We start from the raw sequence: 18,429 nt of genomic DNA, 5'->3' as shown, positions 1-18,429 counted from the left end.
CGTTACAAAATAAGACGTACAAATGAGAAAAATATAAAATAATTAAATACTGAGAATAAAATAAGACGTACAAATGAGAAAATATAAAATAATTAAATATTGAAAATAAAATAAAATATACGGTAAATCAAATCATAAATAAAATAAAATATACAGTAAATCAAATCATAAAAGTAAGAATATTAATATCTCAACGTCATTAAAAGATAAATTAATAATTAACGGGTTTTTAACATGCTTTTAGATTATATTCGCTAGATGAACACGACTCTCCATAATGATATGACATTGTCCACTTTGAGCTTCCCAAAACGCCTGATCCCTTCCTTGATTCTAAACCCATGATCATTTTCTAAATTAGCCGATGGGGGACTTTCATCCAACATCTCCAATCGAACAAAATACGTCTCCCCTTAATCGAGGCTCGACTCCTTTTCTTTTAGAGCCTTACTATGCCTTCGAGACTCACAATACTTTATTTGACATTTGAGGATTCTATTGACATGACTGAAGTTTAGGGCATGACTCTGATACCATGTTAGGTGAACACGACTCTTGTTTGACATTTGAGGATTCTATTGACATGATTAAGTTTAGGGCATGACTCTGATATCATGTTAGTCCCTGAATTTTAATACTTTCTAAAAAGTGAACCAATTAATAAGAATTTATTAAAATTTTAAATTTTAGAAATAAATAAATTAATAAATATATATATATATATAACCCTTAAATTTGGGCCCTTAAAAGAGGCTTAAAACCCTAATAAGGTCAGTTTGTAGAACCGAAGAAAAGGGTCCCTGAGAGGGCCCGATCCGCGGGCTGAGAGAGAGGGCGAAAGCAAGGAGAACGTTCGAGATCGGCCTGGTTGAATTCTCGTGCGAGGCCTTGTGGCTGCTCCCACTGCAATTTATACGAACAACAGAACCAAAAACCTGCTGCTTCCCCCGTAATTCAAAATCTTCGGGAAGCTTCGTTCGAACCAGAGCAAGAGAGAGAGAGAGAGAGAGAGGCGTCGCCACAGATCGATCCCCTTTTGTTTTTGGCATTCAAATTTGGCGTGTGCTTATTCGAATCAGGGATTGTAATCTCGGTGATCGGGAAGATTGGAAGAAGTTTTTCTTTATTGGGTTTGCAATGGAGAATGGAGCAGTTTCGTCGGAGACCCAACAGGGGGCTTCTTACACCTATTGGGTCAGGGAAACGCGGAAGGATGCAGCGCCTCTTCCTGTACCTCGGAAGCTCTCTGCTGACGACATTCTCGCTTCTCAAGCGTCTCAGCCTCCTACCCTTGGCTCCGTCTGGAATCGGGTATTATTTGGTTTTTGAATTGCGTCATTTCTGCTTTTGTTGTTGTTGTCGTAGTCGTTCTTGCTAAAGTATAGATAATCTGATTTACTGGAGGATTAATGTTTATGGTATGCCGTGTCGCCGGGGGAAATGTAGCGTTTGTAACGATATTTGAAATTGGAAATTGAAGTGCACTCCGATACGAAAGGAGGCTCGAATTTACCAACAAAAGTTTGAGAAATGATTTTAAATATTGAGAATAGTTTAAATAATGAGAATTTCAATCTGCTACTGTCTTTTAGTTTGAGACAATGTAGACTTTGTTAAATATCTTCGACCCATTCGATTGGGTAATGTCGATATTATGAAGAAAGTTGAAACTTGAAATGATTAAGGAAGTCTGTATTTGTTTGTGATTAATTTTCCTAACTTTGAGACACGACCCAAAAAATTCAAAATTAAATGTGTCTTTTTCTATGGAAATGGGTGACCTCAATTGTGTCAAGGATTTCGAGCCATACTGCTCATAATTTATTAGAAGTGAAAATCTGTTGGTGGACAACTTAGATTCTCATGCATGGAATGCCACTACGATGATTGGCTTTTGAGATGATCTTCGTTTCTAGTGGGGTTTGATGCGTTGTTTGTGGTTTGTACTATTCATGTAGGCTGGAACTTGGGAGGAGAAGAACGTGAATAAATGGGCAAATGATAGAATGAAGGTTTGTGACTTCAACAGGCTGCAATATAATTGTACATTTTTCTGCCATGCTTTTTAGTTTATCTGCTGTTGCCTCTTTTTAACAGATTTTTTTCTCTTTTTTTTTTTACTTTATTGTAGGAGTTGCTAATGTCAGTTGCCTCCTTGGAGTTCTCCAGTGGTAAAGCAGAAATAGTGGATGTATCAAAATGTGTTGGGGATGTAAGTTTTCAGCAGTCCTTCTATTGTAATAGGTCCATACAAATAATGCTTGTCAAGTGCATGCTTTTAGTGGGATTTGATTTAGAATCATCGATATAGCATTGATGGGACAGAGATTTGTTGCTTCCTTAAACATTACTAGAATCCAATTGCAATTTGCTTAGGATATTTCATTTTTAATGTAATTGGGTGCATCTACCGTTTGTACAATGTTTCTTATAAGTTATAAAATCTCTTTATGGTAAGCAAGATGTCTTTTTACCCTGCATTTCTCTGTAACCTTTCCTGACTTTAATGAATTAGTTTGTGTTTATTGTGTAAAGTGAGTGAGACTATGGTAGTTATTGAAAATTGAGAACTTGCACTCCTTGAGATGTCCTCCTTTCAACACCTGAACTAATATATATATATATATATATATATATATTTTAGCCAAAATTTGGGGTGGAGAAATTTGAACTTTTGACCTTAATAATGTCTTAAATAGTTGAGCTATGTTCATGTTCGCCGTAGATATTAATTAACGTCAATATTAGCATTTGAAATATGCGATTTGCTATATTCTACATTCTTGTGTGCAGGCTGTTTTAGTGACTGTCCGTAACAAGAAGCGTGTTGGTTATACATACGAATTGACATTGAAAATTAAAGGTAGTGATTAACTTAATTACTTTTAATTTGATTTTCAAAAAAAAAAAAAAACAAAAAAAAAAAGCATTTATTTGGTATCACTTTCCTTTTGACTATGTGTTCGCTGAATTATCACAATTTGTACATGATATCAGGTGAGTGGACTATAAGACAGGAGAAAAAGATGGTGCAGGGGCATATAGATATCCCAGAATTCTCGTTCGGGGAGCTAGATGAGTTGCAGGTACATTGTACTTCGATTTCATTATTACATTTTGGGGGCTGCCAATTTCTTGAATGGTCAAGGGTAGTAATCATAAACAGACTCGTTGGAGAAGAAAATAAAGAATAATAAGCATAAACAGAGACTCATCTTTCCAAACGTTAGGCTGCCTTGTTATGGACAGATGTATACAATTTACTTGCTTCATGTTAAGAATGAGAAATAGAAATAGAATTGGGATCGAAAGTATGATCTTCATTCATGTTTACCACGTTTAAATAGGATACAAACTATCAACTAATACCTAAAAATAGAAAAAAATATATATCTAACTAAATCTGGTAAATAAATAAAATATACTATAAATCTAACCATAAATTGAAGAATATTAAGATATAATATCTAGGATATATTCCATAAATAATATATCTCAACACTTTTCCATGCTTTTATGCTCATATAGTAAATTAGTTCTTGTCTGTGCATATAGATATCTGAATCTGCTCTTCCAGATAAGTCCTACATGTATGCTTACTAACCCCTCTCGTTGTGTCACGACAAGGCTTTCTCGATTAGGTAACCCTTGAAGAACCTATCTTTCAGTTTAACCTTGATGGACTCTAAAATCAAATGAACCTAGGGAGTGGTGAGCTAATGTGGGGATCAAGGCTAATACCATTGTTATGAATTCAGTTTCTATGTCTTGAACTCTGATTAATCCAACAAATTGGTAATTGAATTGTCCAGAGGAAATAAAGCTATAACTGGGTTCTGTTCGTCGAGGAAGGTGGAGCGGTTCTTTTGTTTCTGCCAACACCTTCCTATGCACCCACCACCTTAGGTGGCGCAGAGCTCATGATTAAGATAGTAGATTTAGAGGTTAGCAACAGCTTCTCTTCGAACTTCCTGCTGATCATTAGTGTCTGCCCACTTGGGCTCAACATCATAGAAATTTTATTCATCAAAAGAAAAATTGGGGCTCAATATCATGGAAAGGTTGAATGAACAGGAAGGATTCCTCCGGAGAGTCTTAGGCACCCAAAATCAAGTGCACCTTTTGTGGATATGCAGTGAGTTAGTTCAATAATTAATGGGTGATTTGCTGGTGATTTACTAACTAAGACTTTTATAACTATCCTCTAAGCTTGCTTGTTTTAGATTATGCCCTCTTTTTGTAAGCTCATCTTTCTTTTTGGGCTGTTTACTTATCATATGTTCGGGTAGAACGACTTTGTAACGATAGCTAGTAGCGATAAACAAAATATTTCTTTCATTTAAAAAATAGAAATTTTACTTATGAAACGCTGCAGATGGAAGTGAGACTTAGCGAAGAGAAAGATCTTGTGGGAGAGGATAAATTGCAGATTTGCCAAGATTTGAAGCGATTTTTGCAGCCTGTTCGTGAAAAGTTGCATCAATTCGAACAGGAACTCAAAGAAAGATAAAAGCAAACAAAAGGTTAATCATTCTCAACAGCTTATATGTGTCATTTATTACCGTACTTCAACGATTGATTGGCTTGGCTTGGCTAGAATATCTTATTGGATGATACCCTTTCAAGGATCATAATTTGTGAACAAACACCGCAGATCTATAATCTATAAGGGCCTTTGAGATGATCAAATTGTAATAACTTAATTCGTTGTGGGAACTTCCTTCCTTCCTTCCTAGATTCTTCAATGTTCAAGGTACTTTGATGAGGTCTTTGAGGATATGATGGGACTGCTGCTCTGTTTCCTTGTATGTGTAGTGGATGATATTTTGAATTCATTTACATACATTTTTCTTTACAAAAACCACATCAGGGTTTTTGCAATTAGGCTCTCAACCTTTCATCCATTGCTTTTTAAACCTCATGAAATTGCCAATTTAATCATTTAGTTTTTTTTTCTTTTTTTGTATTATTGTTTGATTGTAACAAATTTATAGTTTGATTTAGAACAGTTGAACTCAAATTTATAGATATACAAGAAAAATCATGGATATTGCAAAATTTTGAAAAAATATTGTGATTTTTTTTTTTTTTTAAAACTTTTTTTTTTTAGCGGACCCTTGATGAGTTCATAAACATGTTCTGCTCAATAAATATGTAGGGTATTAGACCAACATTAGTACAAAATGTAACGCAAAACATCCATTACAAACTATCAAAATGACATAACAAAATATCATTTTGTTGTAGAAATTTTGAAAAGAAAAAGAGTACAATTTATATATTGTTATTAAAGTTGTGGCTTAATTTTGTAACTTAATTTGTGAATTTTTAGTTCCTATTTTCAATTTTACAACAATTTACCCTAGAGTTTTAATTACAAACGATTTTCTGTATTAAAATGACAAATTCAGTCAAACATCTGTCCCATTGAGAGATTGTATCACCACACGAGCAACTTAGTCCCCACAAGAGCATATCTCTCAAATAACTTGGTCAAAGAGACACGAGCATATCTCTTAAATAACTTAGTCCCCACAAGAGCATATCTCTCAAATGACTTAGCCCCCACGAGCATAACTCTCAAATAACTTGGTCATAGAGATAATCAAATACTAATACTTAATATGATCACATACTTGTTATCTATTCTGCCTAGCAAGTCATGACAAATGATCCTCTCTATCGATATCTGTCATCACTTAATGTACTTGCCCCAAGAGACCAACCAGCTCTCAAGAGCTAGATGATCAACTCCAAGACCATTCAGACTGAGAAATTCAAAAACCTTGTTATGAAGTGGCAAAATTTAAGTTCTCTTAGAGTTTCCAAATCTAAAAAGATTTTGGCTAAAACCAATTTGAAGTGTCATGACATGTACTAGCAATCTTATATTTAAGAAGAAAAATCGGGTCGTTACACTTGACTTTACTGGCAGAACGCTCTGAATGAAGAAGTAGACAGCCTAAACAAGTTTCTAATACCTACAACAACTATCCTCTCGTTAAGTCCGAAGGAATGAGTGACGATGTGAATTGTCAACCTCATTCACTTCTAGATTCCCGTCACTACAAATTGATGGATTAGTTCTATGAAATCAAGAGGATCTTCCTAACAACCAAATTAGCTCGAAAAGAATTCAGCTCTCAAGCTCCACTGCAGGGAGTAGTTTTCTAGCAATGGCCTACTTCCTAGCCTCAGTGGGAGCAGTGACTAACGGCCAAACAAACAACAAAAGAAGAATCATATGTTAGATTCAATAATACAAAGAATGTTTAGTAATAAGAAAAGCTTTATTATGAAAATAACCTGGAATCACTCTTTGAAATTCACAGCAAAATTTGTAATCAGATCACATACAGGAGGATGAAAGTTATTACAAATGCAATCCACAAGGTTAAGCTCTTCTATAACAGACTGAAGATATAAACTTTATCACATATTTGGATTTTCTGAGAACAGTAAAAGTTCAGATAGGCATTAAGGACTCAGTACATGATTTCCAACATAATTGGCTTTGGCAAGCATTGTATCTCCTCTGTCTATGCTTATATATGATGCCCCTCCTTAAGGTTTGTTAACCCCAGAATCTATACCTATTTCTCATCCTCATCTCGTCCTGATTTACCCTCTTTGTAACAACACATTTTCAATTTCCCAAATGGATTTTAACCGGAAAAAAGCTGGTGAACCTCTACTTTTCTGCAATACTCCATAAAAGCCTCCTCCATGAATGATACATGTTAACTACCACCGTATATTCTCAGTTAATCTTCGGCTTTGGACGCCTTGGTCTTAGAAGAACATAGAGAAGAACCAGAACGACCATGAAGGCAGGAATGGTTGTTCCATCAAACACAACGTCTACCTTTCTCTCTCGTGAGCAGTGAATGGGGTGAAGAAGAGCTAATGTTGTGTTTACTCGATCAGAAAATCTACAAATTTATGAAAATGAAATGTAATCTATATTAAATTTCAATCAACCGCCGTACATAATGACTGAAAAAGGTCGGTGAGATATCTACTAGTTATTTTTTTGCTCAACATCAATGCAAGTTATGAATGACTGAAGGAATAATACAAAAGGTGAGAATATCATGGTGGATACAACATCCGCAAGTTTAGGTCCATAAGAGATGCAAAATAATGACCACATCTTTGTTTTTCCTTTCTAATATTATACTAAAAGAATTTGCTTGAAGAAACCTTAACAGATGCCATGAATAAAGCAGAAGCTGATCAATCGAGTATTCTACACTTTTGTTGCATTCTAAATCAAGGACATTAAGAGGGACTTCTGAACATTGAGAAACAGTGAGTTGCATAGGAAGTGCTGTGTGTGTTTTTTCGTGCTTGCAAGATGAGGCAAACGTTCAGTAAATGACACCAAAATTTCTGTGTTAGCATAATATTTAACGTCATGCACTGGTGATTGTGGAAACAATGTACATTACTATTCCTACTATACTTTTCAACCATAAAGAAACGTAGATTGAAGGTATAAAAAAAACATTTATATAATAAATGTTTGCAAAAATAAAGGCAATGATTTGAAGAGCCTAACCCTTTGGATGCCTCATTTAGGACGGGCAACAGTCTTACTGCATCAACATAACGCAGCTCTCCAGATAAGGTTGATATCTGAGAATATAGAGATTATACATAATCATCAACTCAGTTGATGTTAGAGCCACTACAACTTTTGAAGAAGTTTAAGGAACTTACTCTTCTCCAAAGGCTAACAACATATTGATGCTTTTTTACAAGGTCACGCTCCTGTGACAGGAAGAGCTTGAAGGACTTTTCAGCTAATTTTTGTAAAGGCTTTACACCCACAGAACTTTTGTTTGAAAACAATAACAGTGCATATCAAACACAATATTGATGCAAATTTAACCAAACAAGTGAGCAATAAAAAAAAACATAGTAAAGTAGTGATAAGACATTTTAATATTTGTATGCCAATAGCCGAACTGTGTTTATAGGCAAGGATACTTGTACGCTCCACCAGTAAAAGATGAATAGCAGAATTGATTCGCTGTATTGATTCTTCAAGGGCTGTGATGATATAACTCCGAGCAATAGTATCAGACTGAAACTGTGAAACATGCCATCCACGGGAAGTAATGGAAAACGGGTTGCAGCCTACTGACCATATCCAATCCTATAATGTTAAAGAGTGATTGCAATAGAAATGATATACACCTTGTTAGTAATGTACGAAAACAAAATGTTAGCATTAAGATGCTGTAATTATATTTTTAAAAAAACCACAGGGAGTACAAAGGACTCGAACTCATGAATCCTTTAATAAGAAACATATAAGAACATGACAGTAAACATCGGAAAGCAACCATTTCTAGGCATTACCTAATATAGAACCAAAACAAAATGCTCTAGAAATACCCAATCCGTACCCATTTCCCATACCAATTGGAATCAGAATTGAAATTTACTTACCTTCATTTTTACTTCCTTTGTATCCCTGATTTTTCTCGTCTTTTTCACTCTTTTTGGAGTTTTTATCTCTAGAGCAACAGTTTCTTTTTATTTCTTCAACAAAGTTAGTTTTTGGCTTAAATTTTTTAAAAAAATCCCCAACGTATTTACCTTCATTGGTGGGAAGGAAAACAGAAAGGAGGTCACTAGGAGTAGGAAGACTGGCAACAAGAAAGCCAAACAATGACTTCATTGAAATAATTGCTTTTGAGATCCAGCAATTTCTTTTTTTCCTTTTCACTTTAGTAAATGGAGCTGGTTATTCAATGCTTCAAAGTAGAGAAAGAATTTTCTAGATGTGGGTACTTTTTTTTTCCCTTGGTGAAGTTTGGAAGGAAAATGTTCGTTTATTAATCCCAAAGTTAATTTGTACATTCAGGGGATCTAGCGTATAAGTAATGGGATATATGGGAGTAGTTTATAATGACTATTTAACCTTCCACCTACGGGAAGAGTAATAAAACGATAAACCAACTCACATTCCCGAACTAAACCTACCTAACCCAAATTAAAACAAAACAACAATAAAATAAATAAAAGAAAAACTATACACATTATTAATCCAATTGAAACTCCCAACAAGCATGCATGGGTTCTCTAAAGATGTTTTACAGATGCAAGGTGTAGATTTGCGTATGGAAAGTAAAGAACATAGACTACTCCAGAAAACTGTAAAATTCAATTAGAGATTTTGTGTACCCAAAATTATGGAATTCAGTCTTTTTATAAAAAAAAATAAACAACACAAAAAGAATGGTTGCTCCAACCCAATGGATTTCATTATAGTACCTCAACTGCTGTATCATGAGATGGACTGTATGCAAGATGGAGAGGGAGCAGACCGGAAAGATGTTCTGAAGTAGCAGACAGAGCAGCTTTGATTGGCTTCCTACATATTCAAAGGTATAAGAAGAAACAAACAATTAATTTTCTAAGATAATTACAGATTATAGCAGCCTTAAAGGTTAACTACTAAAACAAGTTGTAAACCGCTTATTCCGAAAATGAGGCAGTTCATACTAATTTTATCTCAATTTATTTTTTAACAAATGGTTAAAAAGAAAAGAAAAGAAAACTATGAAGCAAGCAACACTTTTGAATTCTGAAGATAATTGTATTCAAATATATTCCACAAGTCAGCACTTACAAAGTTATAGGGTCACTAATTATTACCAAGAAATTTTGGTTCTACATATTTACCTCACCAACTAAATAAACCATATGGTAATCAACAGAATGCCATCTACAGAAAAATGTTTCTATTGTCTGCTCAGAGGTACACTTGGTGAATATAGACTTAAGTGACAGAAGTGAAAGAGAAAGCATTTTGTATTGTCATACATATTGATTCTAATAGAAAGTAAGGGATTATATTATTTTTATTTTAGTTCAACCACTTGTGGTGAATTCAAACCTCTGACCACTTGGTCGATTGAGATATGCACAACTTCACAAAGAGTTATAATATTTACTTTTTTGTTTTAAAATAAAATAAAACACAAATTACATTTTGCTCCCTTTTCTAACTATACTCTCCATCCCTTTTAAACCTTACTAATGGTTCACTTGACCAATAAAAACAATATATAAGTATATGTTTAGTCTCTAATGTTCGAGTATTTTCCTCATGTAATCCCTAATGTTTAAAAAAAAAAAATCAATTTAGTCCTCCTCTTGTTCTTGAATGTGAATAATATGAAAATTCTAGCCAATGGAATCTAAAAGCCCTTATGATATGCATACTCCTAGATCAAAAACTGATGCCAACCAACGGATGCTCAATCCTATGTCCATGTATTCTTTCATCTTTTCTCAATGAAAGTTCGGTTATTCATAAAAGTAAATAAATATAGAATGAGGGAGAGAAATAGAGATTCTATAAAAAAGGGGAGAAGATAGAAAAATAAGGGAGTAAAAAGTCGTGCACTTGATGCTCAACCCAAGGCATGTGATCAATCATTCATTTAAATGAGCCCAGCACCTAGAAAGATGGGAAACTAGCAAACTTTGGAAGTCATACATTTCCATCGTATTTTCCCAGTCCAAACATCATAGGTCACAAAAAAACTAAAGATGCTTGAACGAACCTCATATCCCATATAAGTGATTTTCCATTGCACTGCAAATGGCTTTCCCAGGATGAAACCTCTGACTGTGCTACAATAACCATGTCGGAGAGTGCCTTTGCCTGATAATGTTTGTCAACTAATAAAGGTTCTGAATGAATGAACCAAAATATTGGAACTTCCAGTGTAGAACTACTTGGACCATTTGTCCCTGCAATATCCATAATCAGCAAATCAGTACTGGAAAGAAAGGATATTGGTCAGTATAATTTTAGATAAAAAAAATAAAAGGAACTTTTCAACATTTTTTTTTTTCACAAGAGACAACTTTTCATTGAAAATGTGAAAAGAGAGATTATTACTCAAAGGGTGCAAACTTTAAAAGGAGTGAAAAAGCAAAGAGAAATTCAAAGAAACTGCAACTCATAACAAATGATAACCTTAAAAACTTAACAAAGCACTGATGCATCAAATTGAATCAAGTATCAAAATAACAACTGTCACTCTACATCATTTTTTTTTTATTTTCTTTTCTTTCTTTTTTTTTTTTTTTTTTTTTTTTTTTTTTTTTCCCTGTTTGTTATTTGTAACGTCGGATTATTCTCATGACCTTATTATATTTGGCTTCCAAGGAAACTCGTAAGATATTAAATCCTAGGTAGGTGGCTACATGACGTGCATTCACTTCATTGAAGTGTTGCGATGACATAACTCCTCCTTAATAGTGTTGATAGTCAAGTTACACTTGCTATACATACACATATATTGGATGTGATCGTCATTGTAAAAGGATTCAATTAGGAGAGAATTATAAATTAGTGTGGGGTGATCCTTAAAGTTGACTTCCAAAATGCCTACGTTTGACATTAATTAATAAGAGTTCTCAGATTCAGTCTTCTTTATCTAGACTTACCATTTTTTCACTTATATTAATTAATAGAGGGAATAATGGAAAAACCCATTGGTAATTTCAACAATCAATAAACTTGCACAAGGGACCCTCATCTCTTTGGTTGTTTATCCTACTAACCATTTTCAATAGCCTAATTTAGATGGGGAAGGATACTAACTTCTCTGAGAGTTTCCCCTTCAACACGTCAAGAAACTTCACCCAGTCTCAATTTGCAGACTACAAACTTGATTTATTTCTTCTGCACAGATAATAAAGAATGCCTCTAATATTCAAGCTTTCAAGCAGCTTTATTTTGAGTGAATCATACTAGAAATTCTATGGCTGGTATTAATGCCCCACAAAACTACTTTCTTAAGAACAAACCGACTTACATTGAGAAAAAAATAAAAGAATGTACGTAAAATAAGAAAAAAATAACAGAACGCTAACACAGTACATAGCTATCAAAAGGGCTCTAGTTCAACATGAATGAGAGATAAAAGATAATTGCTAATCCTTGAGGAGGAGGCCCAAAGGGGGAAGATATCCAAAATACTATATTTCAGCCTTGTAGGAGACTAAAAGCCCCCAAAAAGGAAAATTTTCTAACCAAATTGGTCTGAAAACTTCGAGGAACAAATTTATAGAAAATTTCCAAATTGGGCATCAATCTCTAGCCGCTTCAAGGCTTGAGAAGATATTCATCATGTATTTTTTAAATGTTAGTGTAGAAATTCAAGTGTTGAATGCATCGCTTTGGGTTCTAAATTCAAACTAGTTTTATAATTATCCAATCCACTACTTTTGGATATATCGCGCCCATCTTCCCAATGTTTCAAGAATTCCACGAAATCACTCAGAGAACTCCGTTCTCAATGCAGTTTTTCTTTCTCCCTTCCTTTGGTACACTAGTTATCTGAAGTTTATCATAACATTCTTTTCACATAAGGCAATTAAACATTTCAAGCGGCATTGATGGAAATTTTGGAATCTTCATCTACTGTATACCTTATGAAACTGCAAACCCTCATCTAAAGATAAATAAAAAAAGGTGAAGAGGAGGCTTCAAAGACAAGTTTGAACAACTAAGGCCTAAGTAATCTCTCGGAGAAGGTAAAACTTTCAACTTGCATTGTACAATTATATCCTTTTCAAGGCTGATATCTTCCGAATATATACTTTTTTCTCAACTACGCCTTACCTCAAGTCCACCCATACCTCCTGAACTTATTATATAGAATAAGAATGTTAGTTTTCTAAACTTGTCTGGGTTACATTAACATCATATTCGTGAGATGATTGTAATTACTCAGTTAATATGATGTCTTCTTCTCTCCAAAACGTTTTTAACCACCATAACAGATCATTTTTTGTGGCAAACAGAAAAATTCACTTTAGGAGTTAATACAAAGATATAGAATAACCATGAAAGCTTACAATCCAATATATATATTTATAAAATTAATGCGGCCCCAAACCTTTAGGGGAATGATCCAATCTTTGCAACTGATACTGGAGTACGGATGAATCAAGATAGGTACGAATTGTTTTCCGATAAGTTCCATTAACAAGCAACAATGGAACAGCTGCTGCACGTCGTGCCACTGAGAAGGCCATTGCCAAAGCAGGATCCTCCGACAATGGCAACCTACAATAATACATATTTATAAACAACGCAGGAACTATAATTCCAATAGAAAAATTAACCATCAAATTCCAATACCAAAAATCTCATGGCAGGATATTGAATACATGGATAGATTCTTTTAATAAATAAAATAAACTAAATAACAAGACTGAAGTTTTCAAATAGTGGAAAGTCTCAGTTATAACACTTGTGTAAGACACATGAATGGAATGTGTTCAAATGAAAAGTGACGTATGAACCAATACTTTTAAGGTTAGCCCAGAAAATGCCCATGGCAATGAGAGAGAGGAATTTCCATGGCAGGAAGCACTAGGTGTACTTGACATCTATCCCTGGCAACGGGCAACCATCTATATAAGGCCATGTTAGGAAAAGGAGATGGAAGAACGGTAAACTTTAATGCTTTAACTGGTCTGGAAAAAATTAGTTGAGAACTCGATCTTAGGAGTTGGAAGTTGGATGTAGTTGGGATATTCTTGGTTAAGTTCCTCTTAAACATCCGGGTGAAATAGGAGTTAGTGCTCTGGTAAGCTTTTTAGAAAGGAATTGTGGTATTTAATTTCTCCAAGAAATTCGAGGTATTTTTAATGGATTAATTCTCGGGGTGTTCTTAATAAAAATGATAGCATCCAGAAGAGATACCCAAATCACAATCTTAACTTGAACTTGAAACCTAATGAAAAAAGACAGCAGAATATGCAAACCATCCCTTTATGTTCTGTCCTTGGCTTCTGTTCTGAAATACTATGATGAATCTTTCATGTAAACCTCCCATTGTAAATGTTTTTTTGTGTTCTCCTTTGGATAATTTGGACAGAGTAGAAGAATGTTCAATATCACATAGAAATTTGNAAAAAAAAAAAAAAAAAAAAAAAAAAAAAAAAAAAAAAAAAAAAAAAAAAAAAAAAAAAAAAAAAAAAAAGCACTGAAAGGTTCCTAAATAATTTCATTTTATAATTTTAAAATGCTATTAGAGATTTAAAAATAAAATCTATTGTCTAAAGCCCATCTTATATATTTAAGATATAAATAAAGAACATAAATTATAAGACTACATGATAAACGACATACATGGTCTGACTAAAGAGAGCTTTCTGTGAAGGTAACAACAAAGACGAAAGCCCATCCATTAGAGCTTTAAGATCCACGGGCAATTGTTTAATATGTCTAACTTTCTGCATCAGAGTTAGGAGAAGATTAAGATATACATACCATTCGTCCTTCCATAAATTTAGTATTATCAACCATACCTCTTGTGTGATGAAAAATAATTGAAATGATATTTTCTCACAATAATGGAACGACCCGTCAGAAAGTGAAGGTGATATAATATGTCTCATTGACCCCCAGAGAGTAGCACCTAGGTGAGCCAGAAAAGTATCACGTGCTACAGTGTAGTTTTGGAACTCCTGCTTGATACAAGAAATTAGAGAAAAAAGAATCATTCATGTCGAGAATCAAAATGCTTCGTCAAATCATAGTAAAGAATGCATTAAATGTTCCACAAAAGTAGAAAATAACACGACCTCTAAGAGTCTGGCGCTTACCTCATACGTATCGCTAAATAAATTCCAATTCTCCATCCGTTTCAATGCATCTATGGCCTTCCTCTTATGATTTTCATCATATTCTTCACCATCAAACGATTGAAGCTCATTTTTTAAGTCCCGCATCCTCTCATCAAGTTCTGTGCCAAAAAACACCAATTGTACATTTTGAAATCAAACAACTATACAGCATGCTTTGTTTTAACAAGAAATGAAACTTTTCATTGATAAAATGAAAAGAGACTATTGCACAAGGAAACAAACTCCACAAAGGAGAGAGAGAGAGAGAGAGAAAATAAATAAATAAATAAATCTAGAGAGCAAAACAAAGCAAACCAGAAGTCCCAAAAGAAACTAAAGAAAGCAACAGAAAACAAAACACAATGCTAGAAATAGCCAAATAAAACCGCACTGAAAACCAAAAATAAAAAGTGACAGCAATCGAACTTCGAAGCAGCAACAAGGAACCAAGGAACCAAGGACCAAGAATATACAGCATGCATCCTTTTGAAACACAATTTTATCAAGCAACAAGGTCAATTGAAGTAATATAGAAAATGAAGCTTGCATTCCAAAGGAAGAAAGAAATAACCTTCACAAAGAGCAAGTTTGACTTTCCTTCCCTTACAATGTTTGAAAGCAAAGAGCTCATATATGTCAATCTCTGCTAAAAGAATATCAATGGCTTGATGGTCTTTCTGCAAATTCCAAAACACAGGACAATTCAAAACAGGAGCTGCAAAACCTAATAAACAGTTCGACAAAAAAGATATTATCCAATGAAAAGGTTTTTTTTTATAAGAAACGGAGACATATTTCTCAAGAGAAGCAAAGAGCAGCCTAAGGGCAAGGGGTAGAGATCGCCCTTCCCCACAAAACTAACAAAGAAGAGCCTCCCAATACTTAATAATCATCAAAAGGCTGTAATTGTAAAAGAATTCAGTACGATTTGGACACCACCAAGAGGCATTGTGTTGCACCAAATGTTAAAAGGAGGCAAAAGAAGAAGACACATCTTCGAACACCCCTATTTCTTGCCTCCGAAGGCCCTAAAGGAGGGAAAGTAGCACATCTCCAAAGTAGCGCCTCCATAAGCCGATCACCAATTTTTTTGGTAAACAAAACTCCACCCCAAACTCATTAAGAATATTTGGCCATCCTTTGGATGCAAGAGGAAAATGTAGAAACAAGTGGTCGACGGACTCCTCTTACAGACACAAACAGAAAATAGGAGAGATTATCAAAATTTGACACTTCCATTGCAGCTTCTAGTGGGTATTAAAAAATCTTTAGGCAAGCGACCATAATAGTTTTGCAGCTTCTAGTGGCTCTTATCCTTCATAATAGTACTCCACTGCTGCTGTCTTCCCTTCTAGTGGCTCTTATCTTTTGTTGCCCAACCCCAATGCTCCACTCCATGAATAGGACAAATGACCCATCTCCACAAATCATTTTCCTCTTGGGTCAATCTCCAAACCCATTTCATAAGGAGAGATTAACTTTTTTGATGAAGAGAACAAATTTCAAAAGCATACATCGTCGGTAAAGCAGTGCATTTCTAGGAAACCAAGTGCGAAGCCGGTTTGAAGGTGGCACCGTACCAAATGAAGTCTAAGACAAATTTCTCAAGATAATTGACCACTTTGCTGGGGGCTCTCAAGAGTAAAAAGAAGAAGCATGGGAGGCTATTTAACACTTCATGGGCCAGGGTTAGGCGCCCCCCTGTAGAAAGAGACACCCATCTCCATTGATCAATTTATCTTCAAGCACTATGTGTTGACAAATGACTCAGGCAATCAGAGACTAGTATGAACAGAAAAGGTAAAATTGGATTGTCTTGACAAATGCCTCTAGATGGAACGATTTTACCTCTAAGCTTTCCATCAATGATAATTGAATACTTAACACTAGAGATACAAACGAGTTGGGCTCTTTTAATAGTGTTGGCAAGGAGTAGGCAAATCAATTGAAGGATTTCCAGTTCAGGGTGGATGAGTGGGATCTATTTCATTCTGTAATTTCTGTGCGACTACCACTAGAAAACTCATCAAAGGCTATGGAGAAGGTTTTTCTATCAATTGACACAGAGCAGGTGGAGTGGTTTCATGGTGGAAGGGGCGGAGGTGGCCATGGCTTCTGGAGAAACTTGGGTTAGGAGCAGACAATCATTTTCCCGAAGTTATGTACCAAACCCTTCTATGATTCCAAAAATTTAAAACTAGCACTCTAATACAGTTGAGAAACAATTTCCACCAATTGACCAATACCTATCACAAACACAGCTTTTCATTCTGTGGTGATAGAATGTAAAAAAAGATAATTACAATAACAAAGGCAACACCAACTAACCTAAAAGAATAAGGCAAATAATAGAACATTTAAGGGACCAAAAAGACAATATATTACACTCAAATGACCAAAGAACTAACAACTACAAAAATAGCATTGGCCAACTGTAAGAATGTCCAGCCAAAACTAGGGCCAAATCCTCATAAATAAATGAAAAGGTAACTAATTTAAGGCATTAATCTCAACACCGATTCAAGTTTAGGGTTCAATTCATTCACTGGAAAGTTTGAAGTTAAAATTCACTAACTCAGTTAAGCATAAGCATTGGATAAACATGATTTTATCCCTTGCAAATTAAAATATATGGTTTGACCAAGTAATTAATTTCATCAATATACATTGCTTTTGATTCATTAATTAATATCCTATCACTTGCTCTTTATTATCAATCGTTAATACCATAATTAGGAGACTCTCAATCAAATATGAAATGCAAGCTATCGATGGACTTGATACATGCCTGTGTTTAACTTTTAAATTAAACAGAGTCATCCAATAAAGCATCTGAATAAGCTGGTTGAATAGGAACTATATCCTACTTCTAAGTTATAAAAAATTTACAAATTGTCAAAAGGATATTTTTATAATTGTCCTCTGTATCTTTCCCATATCAATTGCTTATTGGTTTCTTAAGAAAGTTCATACATCACCAAAAACAGCAAATTTCTCCTGAATAGCATCTTGCAGGCGATCTTCAGCTTCATCTTCTGAGATTTCTGCATGCCGGAAATAAAGTATACACTTTTGTGAATGTAGACCAGTACGAAGTCAGAATGATGTTTATAACTCAAAAATAGAGTAACATCTGTTTGGGTAAGAAAAATATAGAAAGGCAAAGAAATTTTAAATGCTTTCTCATAAGATGCTAACAAAAACAATGATAAATAAATTTTAACTTTATTTCTGGCACCCGGTAATTATTGAGAATTTTAAATGGCATGAACTACAAGGTGCTTAAATATTGTCTCACAAGATAAAATGATCGGTAATTACTAGCTGCCAGAAACAAAGTAAAGACCTATAAAACAGGTAAACCAGTAAAAAAATATAGGATGATGCTTAACTCAAAAAACAGAGAACCTTTCTAGGTTTTAGAAACCATTTAAAGTCAACTTTCTGTAAAAAAAATTTAAGCGGCGTTTGGCCACTTTTTTTAAATTAGAACCCTAGAAATCAGAACCGTGGGGCATTTATCTGGAAGGTTCAAAAGTCAAGGAACAAGAAAACTATATTTGGGATGCGGAGTTGTAAAGCCTAGAAATCAGAAATCTGTGTTCAGAAACTTGTGTTTGAGGTGCAGTGTTTTGAAACCGGGGTTGGACAGTTTTTTTTCTTTTTTCATTTTGCTACTTTGTTCTCTTTTTCTTTTTTGTGGATGTTTTGCAAATTGTAGAACCCCTTGGGTAACACGGGGCAATTTTTTTTTTTTTT

General features: G+C 34.5%; 2 protein-coding genes across 2 annotated transcripts in view; one reads left to right on the top strand and one right to left on the bottom strand.

Annotated features, from left to right (window-relative positions):
- The first annotated feature begins 790 nt into the window (after window positions 1-790).
- On the top strand, window positions 791-4,861 carry LOC111779547. Its single transcript, XM_023659608.1, has 6 exons — window positions 791-1,311; window positions 1,959-2,012; window positions 2,132-2,212; window positions 2,794-2,863; window positions 2,998-3,086; window positions 4,376-4,861. Exons 1-6 carry the CDS (start codon window positions 1,138-1,140, stop codon window positions 4,508-4,510), a joined length of 603 nt encoding a protein of 200 aa, XP_023515376.1. The 5' UTR covers window positions 791-1,137; the 3' UTR covers window positions 4,511-4,861.
- A 1,410-nt stretch (window positions 4,862-6,271) lies between these two features.
- Window positions 6,272-18,429, bottom strand: part of LOC111780168 — a 26,090-nt gene continuing 13,932 nt past the window's right edge. The window contains exons 14-25 of the mRNA XM_023660491.1: window positions 17,644-17,714; window positions 15,242-15,347; window positions 14,650-14,789; window positions 14,353-14,511; window positions 14,174-14,277; window positions 12,933-13,102; window positions 10,584-10,773; window positions 9,286-9,385; window positions 7,993-8,161; window positions 7,723-7,805; window positions 7,562-7,638; window positions 6,272-6,932 (exon numbers count right to left, since the gene is read on the bottom strand). Of these exons, the coding sequence (XP_023516259.1) occupies window positions 6,761-6,932; window positions 7,562-7,638; window positions 7,723-7,805; window positions 7,993-8,161; window positions 9,286-9,385; window positions 10,584-10,773; window positions 12,933-13,102; window positions 14,174-14,277; window positions 14,353-14,511; window positions 14,650-14,789; window positions 15,242-15,347; window positions 17,644-17,714 (1,541 nt within the window). The 3' untranslated portion in view covers window positions 6,272-6,760. The remainder of the gene's footprint in view (window positions 6,933-7,561; window positions 7,639-7,722; window positions 7,806-7,992; window positions 8,162-9,285; window positions 9,386-10,583; window positions 10,774-12,932; window positions 13,103-14,173; window positions 14,278-14,352; window positions 14,512-14,649; window positions 14,790-15,241; window positions 15,348-17,643; window positions 17,715-18,429) is intronic.

This window comes from Cucurbita pepo, chromosome LG18 (genome assembly GCF_002806865.2).
Source record: "Cucurbita pepo subsp. pepo cultivar mu-cu-16 chromosome LG18, ASM280686v2, whole genome shotgun sequence".
Taxonomy (NCBI): domain Eukaryota; kingdom Viridiplantae; phylum Streptophyta; class Magnoliopsida; order Cucurbitales; family Cucurbitaceae; genus Cucurbita; species Cucurbita pepo.
This window is presented reverse-complemented; position numbering and strand designations above follow the sequence as displayed.